This window comes from Monodon monoceros, unplaced genomic scaffold (genome assembly GCF_005190385.1).
Source record: "Monodon monoceros isolate NGI ecotype Baffin Bay Population unplaced genomic scaffold, NGI_Narwhal_1 Super_Scaffold_11, whole genome shotgun sequence".
NCBI lineage: Eukaryota > Metazoa > Chordata > Mammalia > Artiodactyla > Monodontidae > Monodon > Monodon monoceros.
This window is the reverse complement of record NW_021703767.1, coordinates 107823538-107851334: the sequence shown is the minus strand read 5'-3', so window position 1 is coordinate 107851334 and position 27797 is coordinate 107823538. Positions and strand designations below refer to the sequence as shown.

Below are 27797 nucleotides of genomic sequence, written 5' to 3'. Positions count from 1 at the left end.
AAGGGTCAAGATGAGTCCCCATGTTGTGTATGGTGTATTTAAGGCTTATGAAGATAATTAAGGGTGACTCAACATATCTAGCAAAAATGTGCACTTCACCTAGAACCTGACTGCCGAGGATCCTATTGTGCTCAATTAAAATTTATGAGAGACCACTGTGTGTTCTTACAGAGGCTTTTTAGGAATTCATACGATCACCACCCTCCTGGAGAAAAGTGACTTACAGATAGAATAGAAAGAGCTTTTAAATACTATCAGAATTAACATTCCAAACCAGAACTGACTGAACCTATTTATTTGAACTGAGTGGACATTTAGTAGGACAAGGCAACATATGAATGAATGTTGAGCTATAGCATTTCAATAGTGATTTCTACCATCTTAATAAATGTTTATTAGCTGGAGAGTAGTTACACTGAGTAGTTATATTTCTAATATTTCCTCTCTGCTGTCAAAGCTCCCTGACTTCTTAGAAGTTATTAACTTCTGTGTGCTTCCAGAGGATCAGAGATGGTCCTATGGAAACACAGGCAGTTCTCCCGGGTGAGTTTTGGTGGACTCAGTTCCTGCCAGCAGGGCAGCAGGTGATCCATGAGCATAGCAACCTCTGGCTTGGGTTTATGCAGGAAGATCTGGCTGTTGAGAATCAAGCCTGCGGTCAGGGAATGAACACTGAAGAGCTGTTGATTGAACATCCTCTCTGTACAAAGACCTGTAGGTGACACAAAGGTGAATTAATTAAGAATTCTGCCCTCAAGTTAGGTGCAGCTTAGGGGAGATGAGACATGTATGTAAATAAGAAGTGCTACATAAAAGAATCATAACAGAGCTCGGAGGAAGGAGTGAGTGCTCCCAGATGCAATGATTAGATCTGGAACCGCAAGATGCGCAGGACTTGAGCAAGAGGAGATGGGGACCGGGGAAGGCAACCCATGTGGGGAAGAGTGTGAGCAAAGGCACAGACGTTTGAAAGTATGGAATGGGAATGGAGAGCTGCTTCTATTCACGAGGCTCCTGCAAGCATCCTGGAAGTGTTCTTAGAGGCTGGAGCTGGGAGCATGGCCAGGAGAATGAGAAGAGAGGAGACCATTTCAGAGACTTGGGAGTTGGGCAGAGACCAGGTGTAAAGGAGAGGTGGAGCATGGAGGCTACTCTCAAGAAGGTACAGTGGAGGTGGGGAGGGAGGATGATAGTTGAAGTCTGAAGCAGGGTCGGGGAGAAGTATGCAGGAGAAAGCAGATGTGTAGAAGTTTGTGAGCAGATTGGAGGAATCCAGGGGATAGAGAAAGTATGTAATGCAAGTAGTGAAGCAAAGTCCCTAAAGAGGAAGAAAATGGATTTAAGGGCACCAAATGCACGTGCTGGCTTTGGCAAAGGGAAGTGTTGGTGGAATCCGGTGATGAAGAACACACTTCTGTAGTCCTGTAGTCTGCAGGCTGCACCCCAGTGGCACCACCTGCCAGATGGAGACTCTGGGCCTGACAGAGGCAGCTGACTTGGGGATTAAGGTCATAGATCCTGGAGCCAGGTTGTTGGGTTCAAGCCCTGCCTCTGGCACATAGTAAGTGTATTATTATACAAAGGTTCTAAGCATAATCCCTGCCCTTGTTATTATCATAAAACTATTATTGGATCTATCAAAATTAGGGATGCCTCCACTTTCTGCAGTCTACTGACTCTACTCTGGTTCTGTAAATGGGTATAAGAATATCTAGCTCAGAAGACTAGTTTTAAATGATGTTTAAAACTAGACATGTTTTAAATGATGTAAAACATATGCTGTAGATTGTCACTTCCTCTTCCCCCTCCTCTATCGACCTAGAACATGGTGAACAGCACCAGTAAAATGATGTCCGGAACCAGACAAAGATGTCACAAAGAAAGAAAACTACAGGCCAATATCACTGATGAACACAGATGCAAAAATCCTCAAAAAAGTACTAGCGAACAGAATCCAACAGCACATTAAAAGGATCATACACTATGAGCAAGTGGCGTTTATCCCAGGAATGCAAGGATTCTTCAATATATGCAAATCAATCAACATGATACACCATATTAACAGATTGAAGGAGAAAAACCATATGATCATCTCAATAGATGCAGAGAAAGCTTTTGACAAAATTCAACACCGATTTATGATAAAAACCCTGCAGAAATTAGGCATAGAGGGAACTTTCCTCAACACAATAAAGGCCGTATATGACAAACCCACAGCCAACATCGTCCTCAATGGTGAAAAACTGAAACCATTTCCACTAAGATCAGGAACAAGACAAGGTTTCCCACTCTCACCATTATTATTCAACATAGTCTTGGAAGTTTTAGCCACAGCAATTAGAGAAGAAAAAGAAATAAAAGGAATCCAAATCAGAAAACAAGAAGTAAAGCTGTCACTGTTTGCAGATGACATGATACTATACATACAGAATCCTAAAGATGCTACCAGAAAACTACTAGAGCTAATCAATGAATTTGGGAAAGTAGCAGGATACAAAATCAATGCACAGAAATCTCTTGCATTCCTATACACTAATGATGAAAAATCTGAAAGTGAAATTAAGAAAACACTCCCATTTACCATTGCAACAAAAAGAATAAAATATCTAGGAATAAACCTACCTAAGGAGACAAAAGACCTGTATGCAGAAAATTATAAGACACTGATGAAAGAAATTAAAGATGATACAAATAGATGGAGAGACATACCATGTTCTTGGATTGGACGAATCAACATTGTGAAAATGACTTTACTACCCAAAGCAATCTACAGATTCAATGCAATCCCTATCAAACTACCACTGGCATTTTTCACAGAACTAGAACAAAAAATTTCACAATTTGTATGGAAACACAAAAGACCCCGAATAGCCAAAGCAATCTTGACAATGAAAAACGGAGCTGGAGGAATCAGGCTCCCTGACTTCAGACTCTACTACAAAGCTACAGTAATCAAGACAGTATGGTACTGGCACAAAAACAGAAATATAGATCAATGTAACAGGATAGAAAGCCCAGAGATAAACCCACGCACGTATGGTCACCTTATCTTTGATAAAGGAGGCAAGTATATACAGTGGAGAAAAGACAGCCTCTTCAATAAGTGGTGCTGGGAAAACTGGACAGCTACATGTAAAAGATTGAAATTAGAACCTTCCTAACACCATACACAAAAATAAACTCAAAATGGATTAAAGACCTAACTGTAAGGCCAGACACCATCAAACTCTTAGAGGAAAACAAAGGCAGAACACTCTTTGACATAAATCACAGCAAGATCCTTTTTGACCCACCTCCTAGAGAAATGGAAATAAAAACAAAAATAAACAAATGGGACCTAATGAAACTTAAAAGCTTTTGCACAGCAAAGGAAACCATAAACAAGATGAAAAGACAGCCCTCAGAATGGGAGAAAATATTTGCAAACGAAGCAACTGACAAAGGATTAATCTCCAAAATATACAAGCAGCTCAATATCAAAAAAACAAACAACCCAATCCAAAAATGGGCAGAAGACCTAAATAGACATTTCTCCAAAGAAGATATACAGATTGCCAACAAACACATGAAAGAATGCTCAACATCATTAATCATTAGACAAATGCAAATCAAAACTACAAGAGATATCATCTCACACTGTTCAGAATGGCCATCAGCAAAAAATCTAGAAACAATAAATGCTGGAGAGGGTATGGAGAAAAGGGAACCCTCTTGCACTGTTGGTGGGAATGTAAATTGATACAGCTACTATGGAGAACAGTATGGAGGTTCCTTAAAAAACTAAAAATAGAACTACCATATGACCCAGCAATCCCACTACTGGGCATATACCCTGAGGAAACCATAATTCAAAAGGAGTCATGTACCAAAATGTTCATTGCAGCTCTATTTACAATAGCCAGGACATGAAAGCAACCTAAGTGTCCATCGACAGATGAATGGATAAAGAAGATGTGGCACATATATACAATGGAATATTACTTAGCCATAAAAAGGAACAAAACTGAGTTATTTGTAGTGAGGTAGATGGACCTAGAGACTGTCATACAGAGTGAAGTAAGTCAGAAAGGGAAAAACAAATACCGTATGCTAACACATATATATGGAATCTACAAAAAAAAAGAAAATGGTCAGAAGAACCTAGGGGCAAGATGAGAATAAAGATGCAGACCTACTAGAGAATGAAGATACGGGATGGGGGGGAAAGGTAAGCTGGGACAAAGTGAGAGAGTGGCATGGACATATATACACTACCAAACGTAAAATAGATAGCTAGTGGGAAGCAGCCGCATAGCACAGGGAGATCAGCTCGGTGCTTTGTGACCACCTAGAAGGGTGGGGTAGGGAGTGTGGGAGAGAGGGAGATGCAAGAGGGAAGAGATATGGGGACATATGTATATATATAATTGATTCACTTTGTTATAAAGCAGAAACTGATACACCATTATAAAGCAATTATACTCTAATAAAAGATGTTAAAAAATGATATCAGGGATGACAGAGTGATGGAAATAGGCTACAATGGAATAACTCTAAATTTTTAAACCAATATTTTTTTCTTAGAAAACACTCTTGATTAGATTTTTTTCTTATTAAAGAGAAAGCTCTTCTTTTTTTAAAAAGATGATATATATTTCTTAGAGCAGGCACACTTTCTTTAAGTCTGTAACTCTTGGAATATCTATATGAGAAATTACATGGAAGTATCTTTCCAGAGATATTAGAATATGAGGACATTGTTGGGTAGTTTACTGTGATTTTAGACATATGCTAGAAAGATTGCTTCCTAGCTCGTTGTCCTGTTGTTTTGAATATTAGCGTAAATCAGTCTGCTGAACGATTGGATGAGGAATGAGAGGGTGAACCTGAATAGGACAGGGATTAGGTAGCCAGAGCAAGTTCCTAGCATCCCAGCAGCAGCCTCCGGGGAGACGTGGGTCCTTAATGGTGACGATGATGTCCTGTGACTTAAGGACCATAAGGCTGTACTTGCCGTGTGCAGCTGTACCCCCAGGGTGGTGAGTCAGAAGCAGACATACCTGGGCAGGCACACCCACCCTCACCGTAGGGACTTGCTTCAGTCTGCATCTCTGTGATTGCTATTTGGGTTGTCTGGAGAAAATTGACCCAGTTTCTCACTGTTACATTCCTATGTTGGGCCATGTTGCTGCGTGTCCATTTCCTTCAGAAGAATTGCAGACACGTTGAAGGCACTGTCCATGTTTTGGTCCTCTGACTTGCTGTCAGGGTTCTCTCCTAACTGGATGTTAGTGGATTATATAGAGCACAGCAGCTGCAGTTCCTCTTCCCCTGGTATCCTCTGCCTTTCCAGAGGACAGGCTCGTGCAATGGCAGTAGCATTGGTTGAGGGGTTTGGAGACATGATTTGAATCCCATTTTGCTCCGTGACCATAGTTAGGTTTTAAAAGTTCTCCAGAACCACTGCCCCCTCTGTAAAATAGAAGACTAGGCAAGATGATCTCTTTGGGCTCTTTCCAGCTCTGAGAATACATGGTATAATGATATCATAATCCAGAGTGAAGGAGCAGAGTTTGATTTTCTGCTCACTGACCTTTATAGGGACTGTGCAGTTGTGTTAACTCTGAAAGAAAAAGGAAATGAGTTGATGCTTCGTTCTGAAGTTCTAAGAGCAGTAGAAAATTCTCTTTGATATATAGAGTATATCATTTTAGTAATTGGTTGACCACTGCCAGATATGTTTGATTTTTTAGAAAATAAATTATTTAATAAATTCTTTAATAGAAGGAGAGTCACACAAACACCTTCAATTTGTAATGTCCCTGCTTATGAAATGTTTTCACCTTCATTATCTCATGTGCCTTCGTGCAACATAAATCACATGTTCTTATTTCCTACTTTCTGATGGGAGAACGTGCCTCATGAAGGTGGCCTGTCTGATCGTCCAGGCCTAGACCTTGGGTCTCCTGGTACCTCAGCCAGGGCTCTTTACTTGCTTTCAGTGTTTCCAAAACTATGGCACACTAGTTGTACCTGAGATGATATTGGGGGACATGTGGACATTAAATCTCTCAGTGGTGTTATATTTGTTTTCATGAGCATTAGGAAAAAATGTATAACTTACACCTTAAACTTATGAATTCATGGTTATCGTGTCAGGGGACAAAGCTAAGATTTAAAGTAAGTGAGTCAGTTTAAAGGAAAATATTCAGTAAATATGAGTAGAGGTGGAACTCAGATCTGACAAAATCCTGAAGATGGTTCACAGAAGACTATTTAGTTCATCTCCTTCACATTTATCAAGCACCTATAGAGCATCATGCCATCTGCCCAGGGCTTCTTATATTCATTCTATTTAATCCATACAACAGCCCCATGGACTTGTTAACAACCCACATCCTCTCTGATGAAGAACATGGCTCTGCTTATTCACTTTCTGTCTATTGCTGCTTAATTTTTTCTTCTTTTCCCATCAAGAGACTAAAAGATTCCCTGGGCTGCCTCTCTGTGAATAGGCTCAAGTATATTCCAGGTTACCTCTTTGAGCCATTGCTATTTTACTCCATGTCCGAGCTCAGCCTTTCTAGTTCTGTCTCTGTATATTGAATATTCTTCTCCTGGGGTGGGGTAACATCATGCTGTGATTTTAAAATTTAGCTTTAGTTATTTAGCTTTATTTTATACAGCTTAGGTATATTTTATATAGCTTGGTGTATTAATTTTTTACATTCACCCTTCAGCTTGTTGTGTACTTCTGGTGTTAGTCAACGAGAGACATTGTACATCTTGCTTTCTATATAAGCCTCCGGGGCTATATAACCTGGAGGCAGATCAGCACGAGCTCTGATGTCAGGCCAGCCCAGTTCTGAACTCTGACTCCACTGTGCACTACCCACCACTATCTATGTGACTTTGGACCTCAGTCTCCTTACTTGTAAAATGGGAATAACAATATTAGACATTCATAGAGTTGGGAGGATTAAATTAGATATCTATCAAAGGTTTAGCACAGTGCTGAGTGCATAGAAAGGACCCTTCCACAAATGCTATTATCACTGTTCCCCTTTGGAGTGCCATCAGCCTTCATCTGTTACTTTACTTCCATGGTCTTTCTTTCTCTGGATTCCTTCCGTGTGCTTCCTAAGCCTGGGAAAATTCCTGGACTCTAAGAGAAAGTTGACATGCTGCTTCCCTCCTTGCTTCACTTAGAACCCTGTTCTTCTAAGATTTACATTTATGCCCTCTTTTAAAATCCTTTCTGATTAGCAAGGACCAAATGTCTGTCTGACATGTCCTCTCTCCATGTGGAGAGGATCAGTCCATTGTCTTTGGAATAGAGAGGCCTGGGTTTAAAGTATGGCTCTGTTGCTGGTTAGCTGTGTGGATTTCAGCAAATCATGTAGCATCGCTGAGCCTCAGTTTGTTCATCTCTATGGTGGAAATAGAAACATCTGCATTCTCTATCTTCTAGGATTTTAAAGGTTAGATCCAATAGTATGTGTGAAAATCCTTGGTATGCTATAAACCACTATCTATATATAAATAATCTATATATCTATATCTATATAAACCATAACACTATATGTTTGCTACTTTATTATTTTTATTTTCTTCTGCCCTGAGACGTTGGCTCTGATTCAGTCTAGAACATGGCTTGAGAGCATGGTTACCCCTAATCTGCTTCTCTATTAAACACAAGGGTAGATACAGCCACACTTCTCTCCCAGTCCGTGGGCAGGGTTTCTTGGGTACACTGCAAAGACCATAACACCTGCCTTCCTTTCCTAACATCAGCAACTGCTTACTGAATACCTATTATAGACCCAGCCCTTTCCTTATATTATTCAATTTAATCCTTTCTAATAATCCGTGGTGTGGCTATTTTTTATCATCTCCACTTCATGGGAGGAAACTGAAACTTAGAAAAGATCCTCCCCATGGTCAGATTCAAGTAAGCAATAGAAATAGCACTTGAACCTGGATAGTGGGCTGCAGATGTTACCTCTTAACCCCACAGAATATTTCCTCCCCAAGTTTGGGTTAATTGTGGATGGCTACTGAGATGTTACTTTAGTAATTTTACCTTCCACTTTCCATCACAGTACAAAGTTCTTTACTGGAACACAGTAAGGAATCACAGCTTCCCTCTTCCTGCTTAAGGTCCTTGCCTTTGCCCTGAAGGGCTGGGAGATGTCAGGCAGCAGCTCAGATGGGGAGGAAGTCACTCAGGTGGAGAGCAAAGCTCTGTGCAATAGAGTGGATTATGGATTTCAATATATCTTCAGGCTTCTCTCCATCAAAAGAGCTATGTAAGAACAGAGGCAAGCGGCATCCTCTATTAGATGAATTTTATTAGATGAATTTAACTCAATTTCAGATCTTAGGTTTGAGTCAGACTTTGGCCATCTCCCCTCACACAAGCTCTAAGAGGATGCAAAGGTTACACAGCAGCAGCTGCCCCGGCCTTTCCAATATTAGATTATGGTTGTCACTAAATGGCATGTGCTAACGTTCTGCCAGAGATTTTCACTGTTGTATTTTGTGCTTTTGCTTTGCGGGAGGAGGAAGCCTCATAGTTCTGAGGAGCACTTGCTCCCACTTCTCTGGAAAGGACAGTTGAAACAATGTTTCCTTTCCCCAACAGCCTTTCTAGCGACCAGAGATACCATCAGGTGTCAGTCTTACAGTTTTGGAGGAAAATCTCCATTCCAAGGCAAGACAAATTGGGAGTTTTTTGTGCATTGGCACACACATTGCAACCTAATCACAAACAAAGACTTGCCAAATATTTCTTCAGTCATCAGGAAATTAAACTGGGCTCCAGACCAGATATTTGGTTCTGGTTTCCAATCCAGAAAGAGCTTATAAAGGTTAGGCTGTGGGTAAATGCCCTTTACAAAATAAAAGTCCATTGATTTTTTAATTAAAGGTAACCCTAGCTGCTAAATCCTGAAACCTCATTGACCTGATATAAGAAAGTTTATTTCCTACTCATGTAAGTCCAGTCAAGGGTAGGAAGTTCCAGTTAGGTGGGATCCAGGCTGATGCAAATTCTGTCATCTTCAGCTTTTGTTTTCTAAGCTGGCTGGTGGCTGAGTATTGACATTGATCCAGCAGACAGGAGAAGAATATGGGGGATCATACGGAAGATCACTGTAAGTGGCAGCTGTGGATAGAAGTCACATTGGCTGGAATCTAGTCACATGACCACACTGAACTGCAAGGGAGGCTGGGAATTGTAGTGCAAATGTGTGCCTAGGAAGAGAGGAAAACAGGCAAGGTGAGCAGCTGGCTGGTCTCTGCCACAGAACCATGGTCAGAGCAGAGTGAAGGAGGTGCTGAGGTAGAGTCTGGCTGCTTCCTGTAACAGGGAGGGGCCAAGGCACTACTTTCCCTTCAACGTTATTCCTCAGGCCTGACCCGCCTGACCTGGCCTTTGCCACATGGTGGGTAAATCTCTTTTGGCTTCTCTACTTGGAACTCAATTTCCTGTTTCACTGAGAAGATTGAGAAGATTGATGGCCTTTCAGAACCTGCAGATGGTGATTTGATATCAGCTTGGCAGGCATTTGGAACACAGCCTTGCTAATGTCAATCCATGGGTGCTCAGCTCCCATTTTGAACCTCTCAGAGTTTTTTTAAATTACCCTAAGAGTCACATATGGCTGAATGAGCCAGGAGCCTTCCTGCAGTTTCTGTTTTATTCCTACTGCAGGCAGTTGTGAGGTGGAGTTGCCACAGTGCAGCAGGTCACCCCTTCCCATGGTAACAGCCACAGGCTCTGGCTGACAGCTCATGAGGCAGGATAAGGCACATGGAAACAAAGACCAGAGAGCCTTGTTGAGAGCCAAGAGAGCTCACTGATTCAGTCTGTTGTTTCAGAACTGGGCAGGTATATGTCTTTAAGAGGAGTATCTACGATAGTATGTTCATTCAAACAATGTAATCATTACATATGTTTTTCTATAATGCACTTGCAGGATTCTTGAAGACAGATAAGCCAGTTGCTCTGTTCCCAGCAGCAGGATGCACCATGGTTTTGAATATAATATTATTAGTAAAACTGCATATCATTTATGATGTTCTAGCATTCCTTCTCCATTTCGCTATTCTCACACAAGATACATGCACATTTTTGTGTGGAAGGGTGAGGAATTTGAGGAACAATTCAAGAGCCGTTTTTTAATTACAAGTTTGAAATAGTTCACTTAAAAAAAATCAAAGCCCAAAGTGCATTTTGTAGCTTAATCTTCATATTTAATTTGATTATAGTAGTGAACATTAGGCATGAAACAAGCTGCCCAAAAGGACTGTTGAATTATTTAATTACCTATGGGACTGAGGAGGTGATAGTCAGCATAAACAATTCCACAAGTGGGGTGCATTAGAAAGATCAGCTCTTTCTGTCTCCAAGCTTAGTAAATTGCATTATGTGACTATCCAAACAGCAATTGCTTGTTGAACAAACTATTAAATGCTTAAGTCTGTTTGCAATATTTTAGGTTCCAGATGGTCATTTATATAAAAGAAATGGCAAAAAAATATTAAGTGTAAATGTGTTTTAGAAGTATTTTCAGTTGAATGAATTTCCAATGAAGTCAATATTCAGAATTCAAGGGCACTCTTTCCATATATACAATATTGAAAGAATTTCCAACAATCAAACTAGAAAATTAAGCAGAAATGCATTCAAGAGGTTTGATCATCTGTTATGTTCATTTCTGGGAATATGGTGATACATGGGGCAGGCTTCTTGCCCTGAATAATCTCAGAGTCTTCTCAGGGAATACAAGTCTACAATAACATTTGTATCGGTGTGATGTTTGAAGTGTGAATGAAGCGCTATGGAAATAAAGATAAGGAAATAATTAGTTCTACCAGGAGGCGGGGAGACGGAATAGAAATGTCAGGGAAAAATACACACAAAATGCACCATTTCGACTCAACTTTTATAAGAATATGCCGGAATTTGTGTGTATGTGACCCAGCAAAGAGGCAGGTAGGAAAGGGGCAGCAGAAAGAAGTGTGTAGTCTGTAGCTCAAAAAGAAAGTTGACTCTTTCCTGGGCTAGGAATCAGCTAAGCCACTAAGTTACTAGTAACAGGGAAAAAGTTGGTGAGAATGGTCAAGATAATATTCCTAAATGCAGAAAATAATTCACTGTTAGGCCTCGTTCATTTGACATTGTCAGAGAGTGAAAATCTTCAGTCCAGAGATTTTCCCCAGTACCTGAAGCTTTCTAATTTAACTGTCAAGAATTTATTTTAACTTTTTAAACCTGAATAAGCAACTTGACACCTCTAGTTTATCTCAATAAATGTCAACTATTGTGCTATGTTAAAGTGTCTTCAGGGACTATTAAGGTCTATAGAACTATGTGCCTTGAAAATTAGAGGCCTTGTTTTGCTATTTGATTTTTAAATGTTGGCTTCTGTATTTTTCCCCCTCCATGACTTTTTCTGTATCCTTACCTTGCTGTAAATTTTCCTTGTGCTTGTCAGGATGTCTGCCTCTAATAGCCCTTTTCATCAAATTTGCTATCTTTGCTGAGGAATGGGAAATAAGAAAATCTGTCTTGAATTATGATCAAGAAGGAGTGGGTTTATGAATTGAGGTACTCTCCCAGGAGGTTTGAAATGTGGGCTTTGTGGTATCTTATTTGTTCATTTGTAGATTCCTGGCGATGTTATATCTAACCAGGTTGCTAAAAAGGTGACCTTTAAAAAAATTCAGTTGTGTTTTTAACACCTTTATTGGAGTATAATTGCTTTACAATGGTGTGTTAGTTTCTGCTTTAAAACAGAGTGAATCAGCTATACGTATACATATATCCCCATGTCCCCTCCCTCTGCATCTCCCTCCCACCCTCCCTATCCCACTTCTCTAGGTGGTCACAAAGCACCGAGCTGATCTCCTTGTGCTATGCGGCTGCTTCCCACTAGCTATCTATTTTACATTTGGTAGTGTATATATGTCCATGCCACTCTCTCACTTCATCCCAACTTAACTTTCCCCCTCCTGCATCCTCAAGTCCATTCTCTATGTCTGCATCTTTATTCCTGTCCTGCTCCTAGGTTCTTCAGAACGTTTTTGGTTTTTTTTTAGATTCCATATATATGTGTGAGGATATGGTATTTGTTTTTCTGCCTTACTTCACTCTGTATGACAGACTCTAGGTCCATCCATCTCACTACAAATAACTCAATTTCGTTTCTTTTTATGGCTGAGTAATATTCCATTGTATATATGTGCCACATCTTCTTTATCCATTCATCTGTCGATGGACACTTAGGTTGCTTCCATGTCCTGGCTATTGTAAATAGAGCTGCAATGAACATTGTAGTACATGACTCTTTTTAAATTATGGTTTTCTCAGGGTATATGCCCAGTAGTGGGATTGCTGGGTCATATGGTAGTTCTATTTTTGGTTTTTTAAGGAACCTCCATACATACTGTTCCCATAGTGGCTGTATCAATTTACATTCCCACCGACAGTGCAAGAGGGTTCCCTTTTCTCCATACCCTCACCAGCATTTATTGTTTGTAGATTTTTTGATGATGTCCCTTCTGACTGGAGTGAGGTGATACCTCATTGTAGTTTTGATTTGCATTTCTCTAATGATTAGTGATGTTAAGCATCCTTTCATGTGTTTGTTGGCAATCTGTATATCTTCTGTATACCTGTCCATTGGTGAAAGTGGGATGTTAAAATCCCCTACTATGATTGTGTTACTGTCAATTTCCCCTTTTATGGCTGTTGGCATTTGCCTTATGTAATGAGGTGCTCCTATGTTGGGTGCATAAATATTAACAATTGTTATATCTACCTCTTGGTTTGATCCCTTGATCATTATGTACTGTCCTTCTTTGTCTCTTGTAATAGTCTTTATTTTAAAGTCGATTTTGTCTGATATGAGAATTGCTACTCCAGCTTTCTTTTGATTTCCATTTGCATGCATATCTTTTTCCATACCCTCACTTTCAGTGTGTTTGTGTCCCTAGGTCTGAAGTGGGCCTCTTGGAGATAGCATATATATGGGTCTTGTTTTTGTATCCATTCAGCCAGTCTGTGTCTTTTGGTTGGAGCATTTAATCCATTTACGTTTAAAGTAGTGATCGACATGTTTGTTCCTATTACCATTTTCTTAATTGTTTTGGGTTTGTTAATTGTAGGTCTTTTCCTTCTCTTGTGTTTCCTGCCTAGAGAAGTTCCTTTAGCATTTGTTGTAAAGCTGGTTTGGTGGTGCTGAATTCTCTTAGCTTTTGCTTGTTTGTAAAGGTTTTAATTTCTCTGGCGAATCTGAATGAGATCCTTGCTGGGTAGAGTAATCTTGGTTCTAGGTTTTTCCCTTTCATCATTTTAAATATGTCCTGCCACTCCCTTCTGGCTTTCAGAGTTTCTGCTGAAAGATCAGCTGTTAACCTTATGGGGATTCCCTTGTATGTTTTTTGTTGTTTTTCCCTTGCTGCTTTTAATATATATTTTTTGTATTTAATTTTTGATAGTTTGTTTAGTGTCTTGTTGTGTTTCTCCTTGGATTTATCCTGTATGGGACTCTCTGTGCTTCCTGGACTTGATTGGCTATTTCCTTTCCCATATTAGGGAAGCTTTCAACTATAATCTCTTCAAATATTTTCTCAGTCCCTTTCTTTTTCTCTTCTTCTGGGACCTCTATAATTCAAATGTTGTGCATTTAATGTTGTCCCAGAGGTCTCTGAGACTGTCCTCAATTCTTTTCATTCTTTTTTCTTTATTCTGCTCTGCAGTAGTTTTTCCACTACTTTATCGTCCAGGTCACTTATCCATTCTTCTGCCTCAGTTATTCTGCTATTGATTCCTTCTAGAGAATTTTTAATTTCATTTATTGTGTTGTTCATCATTGTTTGCTCTTTAGTTCTTCTAGGTCCTTGTTAAATGTTTCTTGCATTTTGTCTATTCTATTTCCAAGATTTTGGATTATCATTACTCTCATTACTCTGAATTCTTTTTCAGGTAGACTGCCTATCTCCTCTTCATTTGTTAGGTCTGGTGGGTTTTTACCTTGTTCCTTCATCTGCTGTGTGTTTCTCTGTCTTCTCATTTTGCTTAACTTACTGTGTTTGGGGTTTCCTTTTCATAGGCTGCAGGTTTGTAGTTCCCATTGTTTTTGGTGTCTGCCCCCAGTGGCTAAGGTTGGTTCAGTGGGTTGTGTAGGCTTCCTGGTGGAGGGGACTGGGGCCTGTGTTCTGGTGGATGAAGCTGGATCTTGTCTTTCTGGTGGGCAGGACCACATCTCGTGGTGTGATTTGGGGTGTCTGTGACCTTATTATGATTTTAGGCAGCCTCTCTGCTAATGGGTGGGGTTGTGTTCCTGTCTTGCTAGTTGTTTGGCATGGGGTGTCTAGCACTGTAGCTTGCTGGTTGTTGAGTGGAGTTGGGTCTTAGCGTTGAGATGGAGATCTCTGGGAGAGCTTTTGCCATTTGATATTACGTGGAGCCGGGAGGTCTCTGGTGGACCAATGTCCTGAACTCGGCTCTCCCACCTCAGAGTCACAGGCCTGACACCTGGTTGGAGCACGAAGACCGTGTCAGCCACACGGCTCAGAAGAAAAGTGAGAATAAAAGAAAGAAAGAAAGAAAAATAAAATAAAATAAAGTTATTAAAATAAAAAATTTTAAAAATTATTAAAATTTAAAAAAACGCAAGCAAGAAAGAAGAGAGCAACCAAACCAAAGAAGAAATCCACCAATGATATCAAGCACTAAAAACTATACTAAAAAAAAACAAAAACAAAACCCAGACAGGCGGAACCCTAAGACAAATGGTAAAAGCAAAGCTATAGGGACAAAATCACACAAAGACGCATACACATGCACACTCACAAAAAGAGAAAAAGGAAAAAAATATATATATATATATAAAAAAAGGAAGAGAGCATCCAAATCAGTAAACAAATCTACCAATGATAATAAACTCTAAGTACTAAACTAAGATAAAGATAAAACCAGAAACAAATTAGATGCAGAAAGCAAACCCCAAGTGTACAGTTGCTCCCAAAGTCCACTGCCTCAGTTTTGGGATGATTCGTTGTCTATTCATGTATTCCACAGTTGCAGGGTTCATCTAGTTGATTGTGGAGCTTTAATCCGCTGCTCCTGAGGCTGCTGGGAGAGATTTCCCTTTCTCTTCTTTGTTTGCACAGCTCCCGGGGTTTAGCTTTGGATTTGGCCCCATGTCTGTGTGTAGGTCACTGGGGGGCGTCTGTTCTTCGCCGAGACAGGACAGGGTTAAAGGAGCAGCTGATTCAGGGTCTCCGGCTCACTCAGGTTGGGGGAGGGAGGGGTACTGAGTGCAGGGCGAGCCTGCGGCAGTAGAGACCGGCATGACGTTGCACCAGCCTGAGGGGCGCCGTGTGTCCTCCCGGGGAAGTTGTCCCTAGATCACGGGACCCTGGCAGTGGCGGGCTGCACAGGCTCCCGGGAGGGGTGGTGTGGGTAGTGAGCTGTGCTTGCACACAGGCTTCTTGGTGGCGGCAGCAGCAGCCTTAGCGTTTTATGCCCGCCTCTGGGGTCTGCGTTGATAGCCACGGCTTGCGCCCGTCTCTGGAGCTCCTTTAAGCAGCGCTCTTAATCCCTTCTCCTCGCGCACCAGGAAACAGAGGCAAGAAAACATCTCTTGCCTCTTCGGCAGCTCCAGAGTTTTTCCCGGACTCCCTCCAAGGTAGCCGTGGTGCACTAACCCCTTCAGGCTGTGTTCACGCCGCCAACCCCAGTGCTCTCCCTACATCCAACCGAAGCCCGAGCCTCAGCTCCCAGCCCCCGCCTGCCCCGGCGGGTGAGCAGACAAGCCTCTCGGGCTGGTGAGTGCCGTTCGGCACCGATCCTCTGTGCGGGAATCTCTCTGCTTTGCCCTCTGCACCCCTGTTGCTGTGCTCTCCTCCGTGGCTCTGAAGCTTCCCCCCCGCCCACCCCCGTCTCCGCCTGCAAAGGGGCTTCCTAGCATGTGGAAACTTTTCCTCCTTCACAGCTCCCTCCCACTGGTGCAGGTCCTGTCCCTATTCTTTTGTCTCTGTTTTTTCTTTTGCCCTACCCAGGTACGTGGGGAGTTTCTTGCCTTTTAGGAGGTCTTAGGTCTTCTGCCAGCGTTCAGTAGGTGTTCTGTAGAAGTTGTTCCACGTGTAGATGTATTTCTGATGTATTTGTGGGGAGGAAGGTGATCTCCACGTCTTACTCCTCTTCCATCTTGAAGGTCTCCTCAGTTGTGATTTTATTTGAACTAACATTGGAATCTTTGGGAAAATGCCAAAAGCTGTACGTGCCTCCAGTTGAAGTTTATCTTGGAATAACCCTTAGAGACTTTAGAAAAGCAAACCATGTAGATGCAATTTTTCAAAGTGTTGATGGGACACTTGTGCTCTTAATTGTATAAATTTCTCCAGGTGGGGCTTCCCTGGTGGCGCAGTGGTTGAGAGTCTGCCTGCCGATGCAGGGGACGCGGGTTCGTGCCCTGGTCTGGGAAGATCCCACATGCCGCGGAGCGGCTGGGCCTGTGAGCCATGGCTGCTGAGCCTGCACGTCCGGAGCCTGTGCTCCACGACAGGAGAGGCCACAACAGTGAGAGGCCCGCGTACCGCAAAAAAAAAAAAAAAATTTCCCCAGGTGAAAAGAACATTCTATCATAAGTAAAGTAAGCAAAGTGAAGCTATTCATTTGTCTTCCACGGCAGAAGCACAGGGCGGGTTTTTCAGCAGATTGTTTTTCAGCAGGATTGCCTTGGCACTTTAGTCAGTGATGAAACATTTACAATTATGATACAGTGCAATGACATTTCAAGAGGCAAGGTAGTACACGTGGGGCTTCAAAATACATAAACCAGTATAGCGTAGTTAACTCTGAGGAGGTAATATTGTTTTCCCTATTTTTCTGAGGAAGAAACAGAAAACTCAGCACTCACATCACACAGTAGTACATTGTTGGGCAAGGCTTTAAACTCCTGTCTGTCTGGCTTCTAAAGCTCCTGGAAACTTGTACTTTATTCCAGTCCTTACAATAACTGACTTTTAATGTTGCCAATTTACCTGGATGTTTCTTTCCTCATTGGTAAAACAAGAGAATTGAACCAGCTGATTTCTAAGATTTCTTACAGTTTCAGTAGAATCATAGATTTTTTAGATTAACCTTAAGTGCCCAGAAGATGATGAAGAGGTAGATTGGTTCAGACGGAATGATCCCAATAAGACCTCTCAACAATGTGTCATATCACAGCACTGAAACTATACATTTTTAGGCCTTGGTTTGTAGCTGAGGTTTACCTATAGGCCTCCTAGCCTTGTCTCGGACAAGTTCTAGACCCTGAAAGAATAATGTGCAGAAGACAATGGATGAGCCCATTGGCAGAGCAGGAGCAGTAACCGCAGAGGTGAGGGAGTCTCTGCCGCTTTCAAATCTGCTTTCTGAGTAGATGCTTAAGGAGGGATGGAGGGATTTCTCGCCAGATGAGGGACAAATCAACTTTATCCAGATAATCTTTCACTTCTCTTTAGGAAGGAGAAAGTGAAGAGGGTAGAGACCCATAGACCCGTATTTAAAGCCATCCCGTCCATTTTGCAGTCATGTAGCCCATAGCATTGAAATCTCCTGAAAATTGTTGCTTGCTCAGTCTGTCCACATTGGATGCATATAGCCAGGCCTGCTGTTCACTGCAACACAAGGGCATCATCCACACAGGCTTCAGTGTCGATGGGCAATCCCTTGAGTTGTGCAATGCAGCAGGTGCTATAACAACAACCACCGTTCATTCTGTGCCAGCTATTCAGATACCATATTCCCTTTAATCTTTGCAAGGCTGTGTTGTAATATGGTGAGGTGTATTTTCCAGAGGAAGAAATGGCACTCAGAAAGTGCCCGCGGTCAATCCACTACTTTGCTGTAGGGGTAGGAATCGAACCCAAGTCTTCCTGCTTTCACAGTCCATGCTCTTTCTACCATACTCCACCCCCAATCCGTGGAAATTCTCCAAGTCAGGCCAAAGCAGACTGGGATAAGGGGGGAACGTGCTCTTAGCATTTTGGAAGCATTGCTTCAGTGATGATTCGACAGCATGTGACCACAATACTATCCTGACCTCAAGCCTTCTGTGGCTCAACATTACTTAAAAAGAGAGTGTGGGGCTTCCCTGGTGGCGCAGTGGTTGAGAGTCCGCCTGCCGACGCAGGGGACACGGGTTTGTGCCCCGGTCTGGGAAGATCCCACATGCCGCGGAGCGGCTGGGCCCGTGAGCCATGGCCGCTGAGCCTGCGTGTCCGGAGCCTGTGCTCCGCAACGGGAGAGGCCACAACAGTGAGAGGCCCGCGTACCGCAAAAAAAAAAAAGAGAGTGTGAAGCCCATATAATAGGACTAAGGCCTCACCTCCCACCTTGCTTCCTCCTCACCTACCTCTTCTCCAAGGCACTCTGTGTCCCCAGTGGCCATATTTCAAGGCATTTCTGGCCACAGAGTGTACTTTTGCACATTGCAACCCCATTGGCCACTTCCTTTGCATTAGCCTTAGAACAAAGGCCACGTTTTGTCATCTTTTGGGACACTTGCGGAAAGAGCAAGAGAGTCACACCCAAAGTAGTGAAAGGAGACTTGCTGCAAATACCAAAATTGAAAGATGCTTTCTGGTTGTGGATGTGGGTCAGTGTGGGATAAATGCAGGTGCAGTGAGATACCAAGGGTCAGTCCTGCCCACAAACCCTTTAGTCAAGGAAGAGACCTGAAGACCTGGTGGCCCTTAAGTATGCTTCTGTTTTTCTTAAGACAAGGCTACAATGTGTATATCTCTGCATATGTTAGCAATATGACAATTACACCTCGGGGAGGGATTGTTTTTATGTTGTAGTGCAATAGTGTATAATATACCAGCTGCAAGGATAAGGAGAAGGGATAAAGCAGGCTGAGACTGAGGTGGAGGCGCTGTCTTTGGGAGCTGAGGCTGCCTTAACAGGGGCTCTCCATTACTCCCATGCTGTAACCCCATGCACTGAATGTGTGTCCCTTCCCCAGTCCTGCTGGGACGGTTTTATTCTATTCCTAAACACATTTTGGCCTAAAAGGAGGTGAGAGGAATTGTCTAGAAAAGGTCCAATCAATGATAAACAAACTTTCAAGATTAGCCTTCTTGCTTGATTGCAAACCTCTGAAAGAACTCCCTCCACCCTTCCAACCCCTTCCCTTTCCTGCTGCTGTCACTGACGCTGGGTTTCCATGTCTCCTCACTGCTTGCCGGTATTGTAGCTCATAGTGCACTGCTCTGTAGCCTTTACTGGTCTCCCTCCTCCCCTCTACTGTGAGCTTCTCGCAGTAAAGAGCAAAGGTAATGTTTTCTTCATTGTGTGGCGTTCATACGACCCACACATCTTTAACTGTGCTCTCACCACATACAACTAGACCTGCAGGGAGCTCTGGCAAAGGTGAAGAGAAGATGGTAATGACAAGAAGAGAAACTCCTCTGATGGTTCCCAGCGGGATTGGAGGCAGACGTTTCAGTCAGGTGACTGCTTTCTGTCACAGCATCACCTGCAGAGCAAAAGGACGTAGTTCCCATAAGTAATCGGAATGGGAAGGCAGGCTTGGATCTGTGGTCTGGTGTCTCTTGTCTAAATTCATTTGGACAGAACCAGCACTCCTTCACCCCAGCCATGGAAACACAGTCCCATTCCCCTGGCCTCACTAGCTCCTGCTTCGGTTTTCAACTGTAGTCCAAGACAACTTTTAGATGACAGTACCCTGTCCATAAATCTAGGATACGGTGTTTAATAAGTCACCTCTTTAGCCACCAAAAGTTTAAAATTAGGCTATAAATACGATTGGTATATTCCAAGAATAATAGCATCAATCTCATGGGCCTGGTATGTTAGAGAACTAGCTAATAATTCATTGAGTCAACACAGGAAGGGTTTTCATCTCTGCAGAATTTTAGCCCAAGTACTTTTTAAGACTCACAGGACATCAGATATGGAAGAATCTTAGAGATTACTTAAGCCTGAGCCCATACAAAAACTAAGGGGACAGAGAGGTCAAGACCTGCTCAAGGTCACACAGTTATTTATGAATGCTGAGCAGGTGTGGATAAAGCCTGTTCACCATCCAGGGCTATGTGAGCTTCTATTTGTGACTTCTAAGTCCCAGGGCCTCTTGCACCCCATCAACAGAACATGGTTGGAAGCATCACTCTCATCAGTTGGCCATGTCATTTTTCCCACATTCTGCTGACCCTGGGTTTGCATAATAGTTCAAGATTCTGAACAGTATGTAGTAATTATCATCCCGAGACACAGAAAGACAGCAAGACAGACATTAACTGTCCCCCTAGCTGCTCAGAGCCATTTCTTATAGTCTTATACTTGTCATTTAAAGTTGATTTGCATTTGCATTGACAGCCAAAGAGACACACAGTTCCCTTATAAGTATAGTTTCTACTCCCCATCTTCAAACTGGGACTTTTTATGACAGTTTTCAACTTTTAGAAATTAGTGAAAAGAAACTTCAGTTTCAGACAAATACTGGCTTTCTCATCCCTCTCTCCTCTCTTGGGCCTGGTTCCATATTCAGAGGGCAGAAAAAAACATTGAAGGGGGCTCATGTCTCATTACTCACGACTGCTCTTCTAGTTCATCTCTGTTTCTTCCTTGGCGGGAACTCCACTGGAGGAACCACTTCTGTGGCTGATTTAACCAGTGGCTAGCGTAAGTGATTGAACAATAGATACAACTTTACTTGGGAATTCGAGTTTCTCTTTAACTCTGTCCTGCTGCCTGATTTCTCTTCTAACTTTTCTGGCCTTCTCCTTGTAAGCTTTTATTTCTCTCTTGAGGCTCAGAGCTTTGGCTGCTGGGGTGAAAATGGAAACAGATTGACAAGGGGAAAGGTAGCTTTGGGGAATTTAAAATTCAAGCAAGTAAACCATTAATATCCTTGAAGTGTCAATCATGCACCGAACACCATGCTGATTATTATGGAGGTCACAAGCTTTTGCCAGATACAGTCGTCCCTCCCCTCAAAGAGGAGTAAGTCTAGAGGGGGAGTTAGATGTGCACTTGCAGGAGGAGGTATCTAATACTCTGGGGCAATATATTATCATTCTGTGTTTCCCAAGGTAGGTACAAGTACCACTGGTGGACAAGGAGATGATTTTAGTGTGTACACAGATAGAGCATTAAATAAATTTGATTCCAATTGTAAAGGTGGTATATTCCAGTTTCAATTTCCTCTCAATTCTTCTGATAACCTAAAAAAAAAAGAGAGAAGAAAGAAAAGAAAGTCTCAGATCTGTGCTAAAATACCTTAAATACCTCTCTAACTCCTTTTAATCTTCTCAATAAAAACTGAAAAGATAGGACATTTGGACACCAATAATTTCCACCTACAATTTAATACTATTCTTCATTTAAAATTTTATTTATTTTTTACAGTTTGCATTCTATTTTATTACAAGTGATAAAGTTTTTCTTTTTATGATGCTTGTAATGTTTCCTTACTGAATGTCTTAGTTAGGGTTGCTGTAACAAATTACTGTAGAGTATGTGGTTTAAGCAACAAACACTTGCTTTTCATAGTTCTGGAGGTTAGGAAGTCCAAGATCAGGGTGTCAGCATGGTCAGGTTCTGCTGAGAGCCCTCTTCCTGTTTTACAGACAACCATATTTTGCTGTGTCCTTATATGGCAGAAGGAGAGTGAGTTAGCTCTCTGGCCTCTTCTTGTAAGGGCACTAATCCCATTCATGAGGGCTCCACTCTCATGACTTAATCACCTCTCAAAGACCTCATTTTCAAATACCATCACAATGGAGATTAATTTCAACACATGAAAATTTGGAGGGACACAAACATTCAGTTCATAACATTTAGGTTAAAAAACGCAAGCTAACTCCAAACGGTAAATAAATAATGGTACAGCTGTTACAAAAATATGGCAGAAACCATTGGGGATGTGCAAATGTTTGGGAACAGTTTAGAATTGTTAAGTGAATGCCTTAGAAGTGAATTGCAAGATGAATTTCAAGGAATGATTGTATACCAGGGGCTGGGATCTCGGGGAAGAATTCCTAGAGGAGGTGAGCTTTAAGGGAACATTTGAAGGGACTGGCTAGAAGCCAAGAGAGCAAAGATACGGTGATCGGTGGGCTGGGAGCAGGAAGCCTGTTGAACTGGATGAACCATTCATGTCCAGGAGTCATGGTTGGAGGAGAGTCACAGCTGGAATCACAAGGTGGAAGGACCTTATATGAGGAGATTCTTTACTTTTTTTTAAACTTTTTATTTTCAGATAATTATGGATTCACATGCAGTTGTAAGAAACAATACACAGAGATCCCATATCCCCTTTACCCAGTTTCCCCCAATGATGACATCTTACATAACTACAGTTCAAAATCACAATTAGGAAATTGACAATGATACAAGCCACTGACATTATTCAGACTTCACTCATTTTACATGCACTCGTGTGTGTGTGTGTGTTTGTGTGTGTATTTAGTTCTATGCAATTTTAGCACGTGTGTAAATTGGTATGTCCGCCACCATAGTCAAGACATAACAGTCCCAGCACAAGAAAGCCTTTTCTACCCTTTTATAGCCAGAGGCACCATCCCCCACTTTCTTCTTCCCTCTCACCTGGCAACCACTAACTGGTTCTCCATCTCTATAATTCTGTCAGTTCAAAAATGTGATATAATTGGAATCATACAGTATGTAACCTTTGGCATTGGCTTTTTGTCATTCAGCATAAGATTTACCCACAATGTTGTTTGTATCAGTAGTTCATTCCTTTTTATTGCTGAGTAGTATTCATAACATGGATATACCATGGTTTACCATTCATCCTTTGTAGAAAATTTGGGTTGTTTCTAGTTTGGGGCTGTTATGAATAAACCTTCTATGAACATTTGTGTACAGGTTTTTGTGTGAACATAGATTTCATTTCTCAAGAGTAAATTTCTATTTCATAAGGTAAGTTTGGTGTGTTTAGCTTTATAAGAAACTGCCATACTCTTTATGGAAGTCGTGGTACAATTTTATATTCCTACCAGCAGTTTATGACTGATCCAGGTTCTCTGAATCCTTGTCAGCATTTAGTGTTATCATTTTATTTTAGCTATTTTAATAGGTGTGTAGTGATATCTCATTGTGAATTTAGTTTGCATTTTCCCTAATGGTTAATAATTAAACATCTTTTCATGTGCTTATTTGCCATTCCTCCTCAGTGAAATGTCTGTTCATACCTTTTGTCCATTTGCTCATTGGATAGTTTATGCTTTTATTCTTGAGTTTGAGTTTTTGTTTATATGTTCTAGATATAAGTTCTTTGTCAGATATGTGATTTGCAAATACTTTCAGTCTGTAGTTTGCTTTTTTCATTCACTTTACAGGGTCATTCACAGATCAAAAGTTTTGAATGTTGATGTGATCCAATCTATAATTTTTTCCTTTTATGGATTGTGCTTTTGGCATCAAGTCTAAGATTCTTCTCTTAGCCCCGGTTCCTGAAGGTTTTCTCCTAAGTTTTTACCTAGAAGTTTTCTAGTTTTACATTTTACATTTATGTCTGTGATCCATTTTGAGTTAATTTTTGTAAAAATCTGAGGTTTTAGTCAAGGGTTCATTAATTTTGTTTGTTTGTTTTTGCTTATGAATGTCCAGTTGCTCCAGCACCGTTTGTCAAAATGCCTGTCCTTCTATTGAATTGCTCTTGCATCTTTGTCAAAAATCAATTGGGCATATTTGTGTGGGTCCTTTTCTTTTTAAAGTCACCTTATTAATATTTCCTATCATTTGACTGTAACATCTGAAAAAGAAAAATGTTGTGGGCCTTTCACCCAAATGAATCATGTCACTAGTATAATAAATTATTTGATTATGGAATATTTGATGATTTAGAGAGGTCTCATTACACACTCATGAATCATCCCCAAGGCCTTATGAGAAGAGAATATTTGGCCTATCTCCCACCAAAATATTTCCTTTTACCTAAATAGAAAGACATGGGGAATGGTGCCCATACTGTTTTTTCCCCAGGGCCAATAAGGGGTTGCTTAAGTTCGACTTTTCAAACTTTACAGGGACGAGAAATGCGATTGGCCTTGGTCAGGCTTCGTTTTGCACAGGCTTTGGCAGGGACTTATAACCAGCAGTTCTGCCAGGAGCTCAGGAGCCTGCTCACATACAAAAATGATAAGGGACATCTAAGGAAAACAAGCTGCTCCCTTTTAGGGACACACCAAAGCTAGATAACCCAAGATAATCATAGCAAGATACAGCCAGTCTTAGAGCTAAGTACTGTGAAGTTAGCTTTGCTTCCTTGAGTTTTTGAAGCATGCATCTGTATAAACCTGCTTGTGCAGACATCCCCAGCCCCAAGCTGGGTCTGCCCAAATCCAGCGAATCGGCTCTGAAATGTAGACGGCACCTAGCAGTAACAAAGCCTCCGCCTCAGGCAGCCTGTTGGCCTGTTAGGCCCAGTGGAGCAGCGGAACGGAAATATCTGGAGAAGTTTTTACGTGTCCATGGAATTTCGTTGCAGGAAACCACCAGGGCAGAGACGGGCATGGCTTACAGGTACTTGCTGGTTGCAATGTTATCCAACCAGGGCACTGCACTGAAGTCAAAGGTTGTTGTTATTAAAGAAAGAAGGATTGAAATAGCAAAAAAAATACTATATAGCAAAAGGAAAAGAAAAATGAACGCAGTGAGCCCTCTTCTTGGACTGCCTTAGTTTTTCAAGCTTTAATTTGTCCACTTTCTCTTCGCTTCAAAGATTACATAAAGATAGTCAAATTCACCTGTGGAAGTTCCCAACCTTGTGCCGTTAGAAATGTCTTTGGCTTGATACTTAAGCAAAAGTATGTGATTTAGCAGATCGTAATGAAGAATGGGTGCTCTATTCTTCTTAAGGGAATTTATAAATTAAGACTAGAATTTTTTTAATGCTGCCTGGCCTTCAAGGCTGTTACTTTCTTTTAAGCCTGAATCATGTGGTTGTGCTAATAGCTAATAAAGTAGTTCATGAGACTGAGCAGGTTCTTGAAATGACAGCACTTTTTATCAGTGTAGCCCAAGATAAATTACTGGTTGTTCTCTAACCTTCCAATACCATCATTTATTCTGTGAAAGATTAACAAAAAGGAGAAATTTTTTCCTAGTATGGGGTTGGATGTATAATCTTTTAAAATTGCTCTGGAATGGGAAGATCATTCTTTTTCTGAGCAATTATTGTTCAAACCTCTATAAGATATGTCTGTGCTTAGCTAAATCACCCAGCTGTACCCGCACAAGTACTTCCTTGACAAATGCCTAGTTTTAAATATCCAGGAAGCTGAGCAAAAGCTGTTCAGAAGGACAAAGGTGCTGGAAACTGAAAACAAAAACAAAAAACAAAACCCCGAGCCCTTAGCATTTATAAAGAACAGTTGTTTTAGCTCAAGTCAAAACTTCCAGTTCACAGAATAAGATTGTTTTTGCATAGACAAGCTGTCCCTAAATGATTTTATTTTTCTATAATCAAAAGGTCTATTTTAATGCAGTACCTACTGCTCTAGTTATCAGCTAATTTGATTAATAAAGCAATTTGCAATGAGATGGCTCATCTCTGGAGAGCAAAGTATTTCACACAGACTCTTTTTGCAAAAAAGGGCCCCTGCAGAAGACAAATGAACTCTTCTAGGTTTATAGGGCATATAAACATAAGACAGCTCACCCCATCATGCTTTAGAAGTGGAGCCTAAGAAGAATCTAACAACATTTCCAAGAGAACCTATGGCTCTACGCCCTGGGATGGAGGAGGAGATGATGTCATTCCTCACCCACCTTTCCTGAATCTGTCTTTACTAGAAGGATCTACCTTCTCTCTGACTCTCCGTATTCTCTCACTCTATTCTCCATGCTTTCCTTGACCCTCAGTGGTAATAATGGTGGAATATAGATCTGGTGAAGATGGACTGTTTCGCTGTTTCAAAAACAATGTGTCCTTGCATCTTTGTCCCAGGATGGGTGGTATCACCATGAACACTTTTATAAATCTTCAGAGGGCAGGCCTCTTTCTCTCAAAGTCCTGGTTTGAATATCTACTACATATTTTGTGATGTGTGCCAGTGTTAGACAAAGATATGTTCTAGGACAGTGTTTTCTAAGCACTTATGGAGCACAGGAATGCTCCCTTCAAATAGGTAAGAACAAAGGTCTCCTAGTTGAGGGTGGGGGCTTGGAGCCCACCTGCTTGAGGGGAGCAGTCATCCCAGCTTGGTTTCCCAGGCACGCCTGCAGATCCCATCCTCTGCACGGCTTGAGAGTACAGTTCTGAGGTGACTCTTCAAGATGCCTTGGAGAGCAAGGCTGGCAGGTCCATCTCACAGAGGCAGGCTCTTAGGCAAGCGTATGTGCCACTAGACCACATTCTAGTAGGAAATGGGACTTAGAAGATCATTGTTCCTAGATCAGAATATGAGGAGAGAAAGTACAGTTAAATAGATACTTGGCCCCAGAAAATAGCCAAGGCTTTGAATTATGATGAACTTGCTATTCTCTGCCACCTCTTCCTGACACATGTCACCTTTACCCCTCCCCACTCCTTTCTCCAAATGTACTTTGTCTATTCTTTTTTCAAGGCACTTATTAAGTATCCTTATTTAAAACATTCTCCTTTAAGCATTAGGGATGGATTTTTAAGGAAGAGTATCCAGGTTCTCTTGGTTCCTGCCCAACCTGGCTTTTGACCTTGACTTCTTATAGCCGTAATTGGGGTTAGGTGAGGAGACTTTTTTATTCTTCTTTACCTTGATTTCCACCTCCCCCCAAGACCATGGCTATGTTAAAAGACCTCATTCAACCTGCCTTTTCTATTTTCTTCTTTCTGAAGGGTATTATTTCATGTGTAGTGGAAAGAGAATGGGCTTTGGAGTTAATCAGGCCAGAGTTCAAATCCCAGCTCTTCTGCTTTACAAACTGTGTGACACTGGGAGTCATATAAGTAGATGTGACATATAAGTTCCTAACACACAGTAGATGTTCACTAAATGTAGGTTCCATTCCTGCTTATTCTGTGTCTCCTGTCAATCATTCTGGGGGCAGGGGATGAAAGCCCCCTATAGCTGAAACATACAAATGGATAAGAGAGTATTCTCAGAAAGAAAAGAAAGAATTAAAAACTTTGCAGTAATAACCCTGTGTATATGCTAAAAATCATTATGTTGTACTTTAAATGGGTGAATTGTATGTATGTAAATTATATCTCAATAAAGTGGTTAAAAATAATAAGAGAAGTTTTAAAAAAAATCTGCAGTAATTCACAACCTGTGTAGGTTTCCATGCTGAGCTTAGAATTCTGAGAGGTCTGGAAGAGCTGGGTAAGCTGTTTTCTCTTCCTAATTTGGTCAGATGCCATTGCAGCCTTCAGCCCAATACCAGCTGCTCCGGTCCCTCGATCATCTGTGAGAGAGCATTATGTTGTGTTTCCATGGAGATTTGGTTATATTTCTAACTAAGGGTGACCAGGGGAGGGAAAAAAATCAGTAAATATGCAAACACATGTATCAACTGAAAAGAAATGGGAGGAAATTGTTTGAATGTGGTGTAAAAAGTGCCAAGTTGCTGTGTCGATCCTTCTGTTGGCTTAGAATTTTCAGCAAAAATAGAAGTTTTTTGTGAATTCATTTTTTAAATATCTATGAAATAGTCACCCAGGAGGGTCCTTCAGTTATTTCTAGGAGGCTATCTCTATTACAAAGCATTGGACTCTGAGCCAGACAGTGAACCTGAGCTTGTGTCAAAGTAGAAGTACACTGAGAATTAGTTTTATGGACAA

At 41.4% G+C, this 27797-nt stretch overlaps 1 protein-coding gene across 3 annotated transcripts in view; it reads left to right on the top strand.

Annotated features, from left to right (window-relative positions):
• Positions 1-27797, top strand: part of KCNAB1 (potassium voltage-gated channel subfamily A member regulatory beta subunit 1) — a 411284-nt gene that overhangs the window by 4161 nt on the left and 379326 nt on the right. Inside the window, exon 1 of one of the 3 annotated variants that reach the window (XM_029215067.1) lies at positions 24166-24556. The exons of the other annotated variants lie outside the window; for them this stretch is intronic. Within the exon in view, the coding sequence (XP_029070900.1) occupies positions 24315-24556 (242 nt within the window). The 5' untranslated portion in view covers positions 24166-24314. Of the gene's footprint in view, positions 1-24165; positions 24557-27797 lie in introns of those variants that run through there. 3 annotated transcript variants of the gene reach the window in all.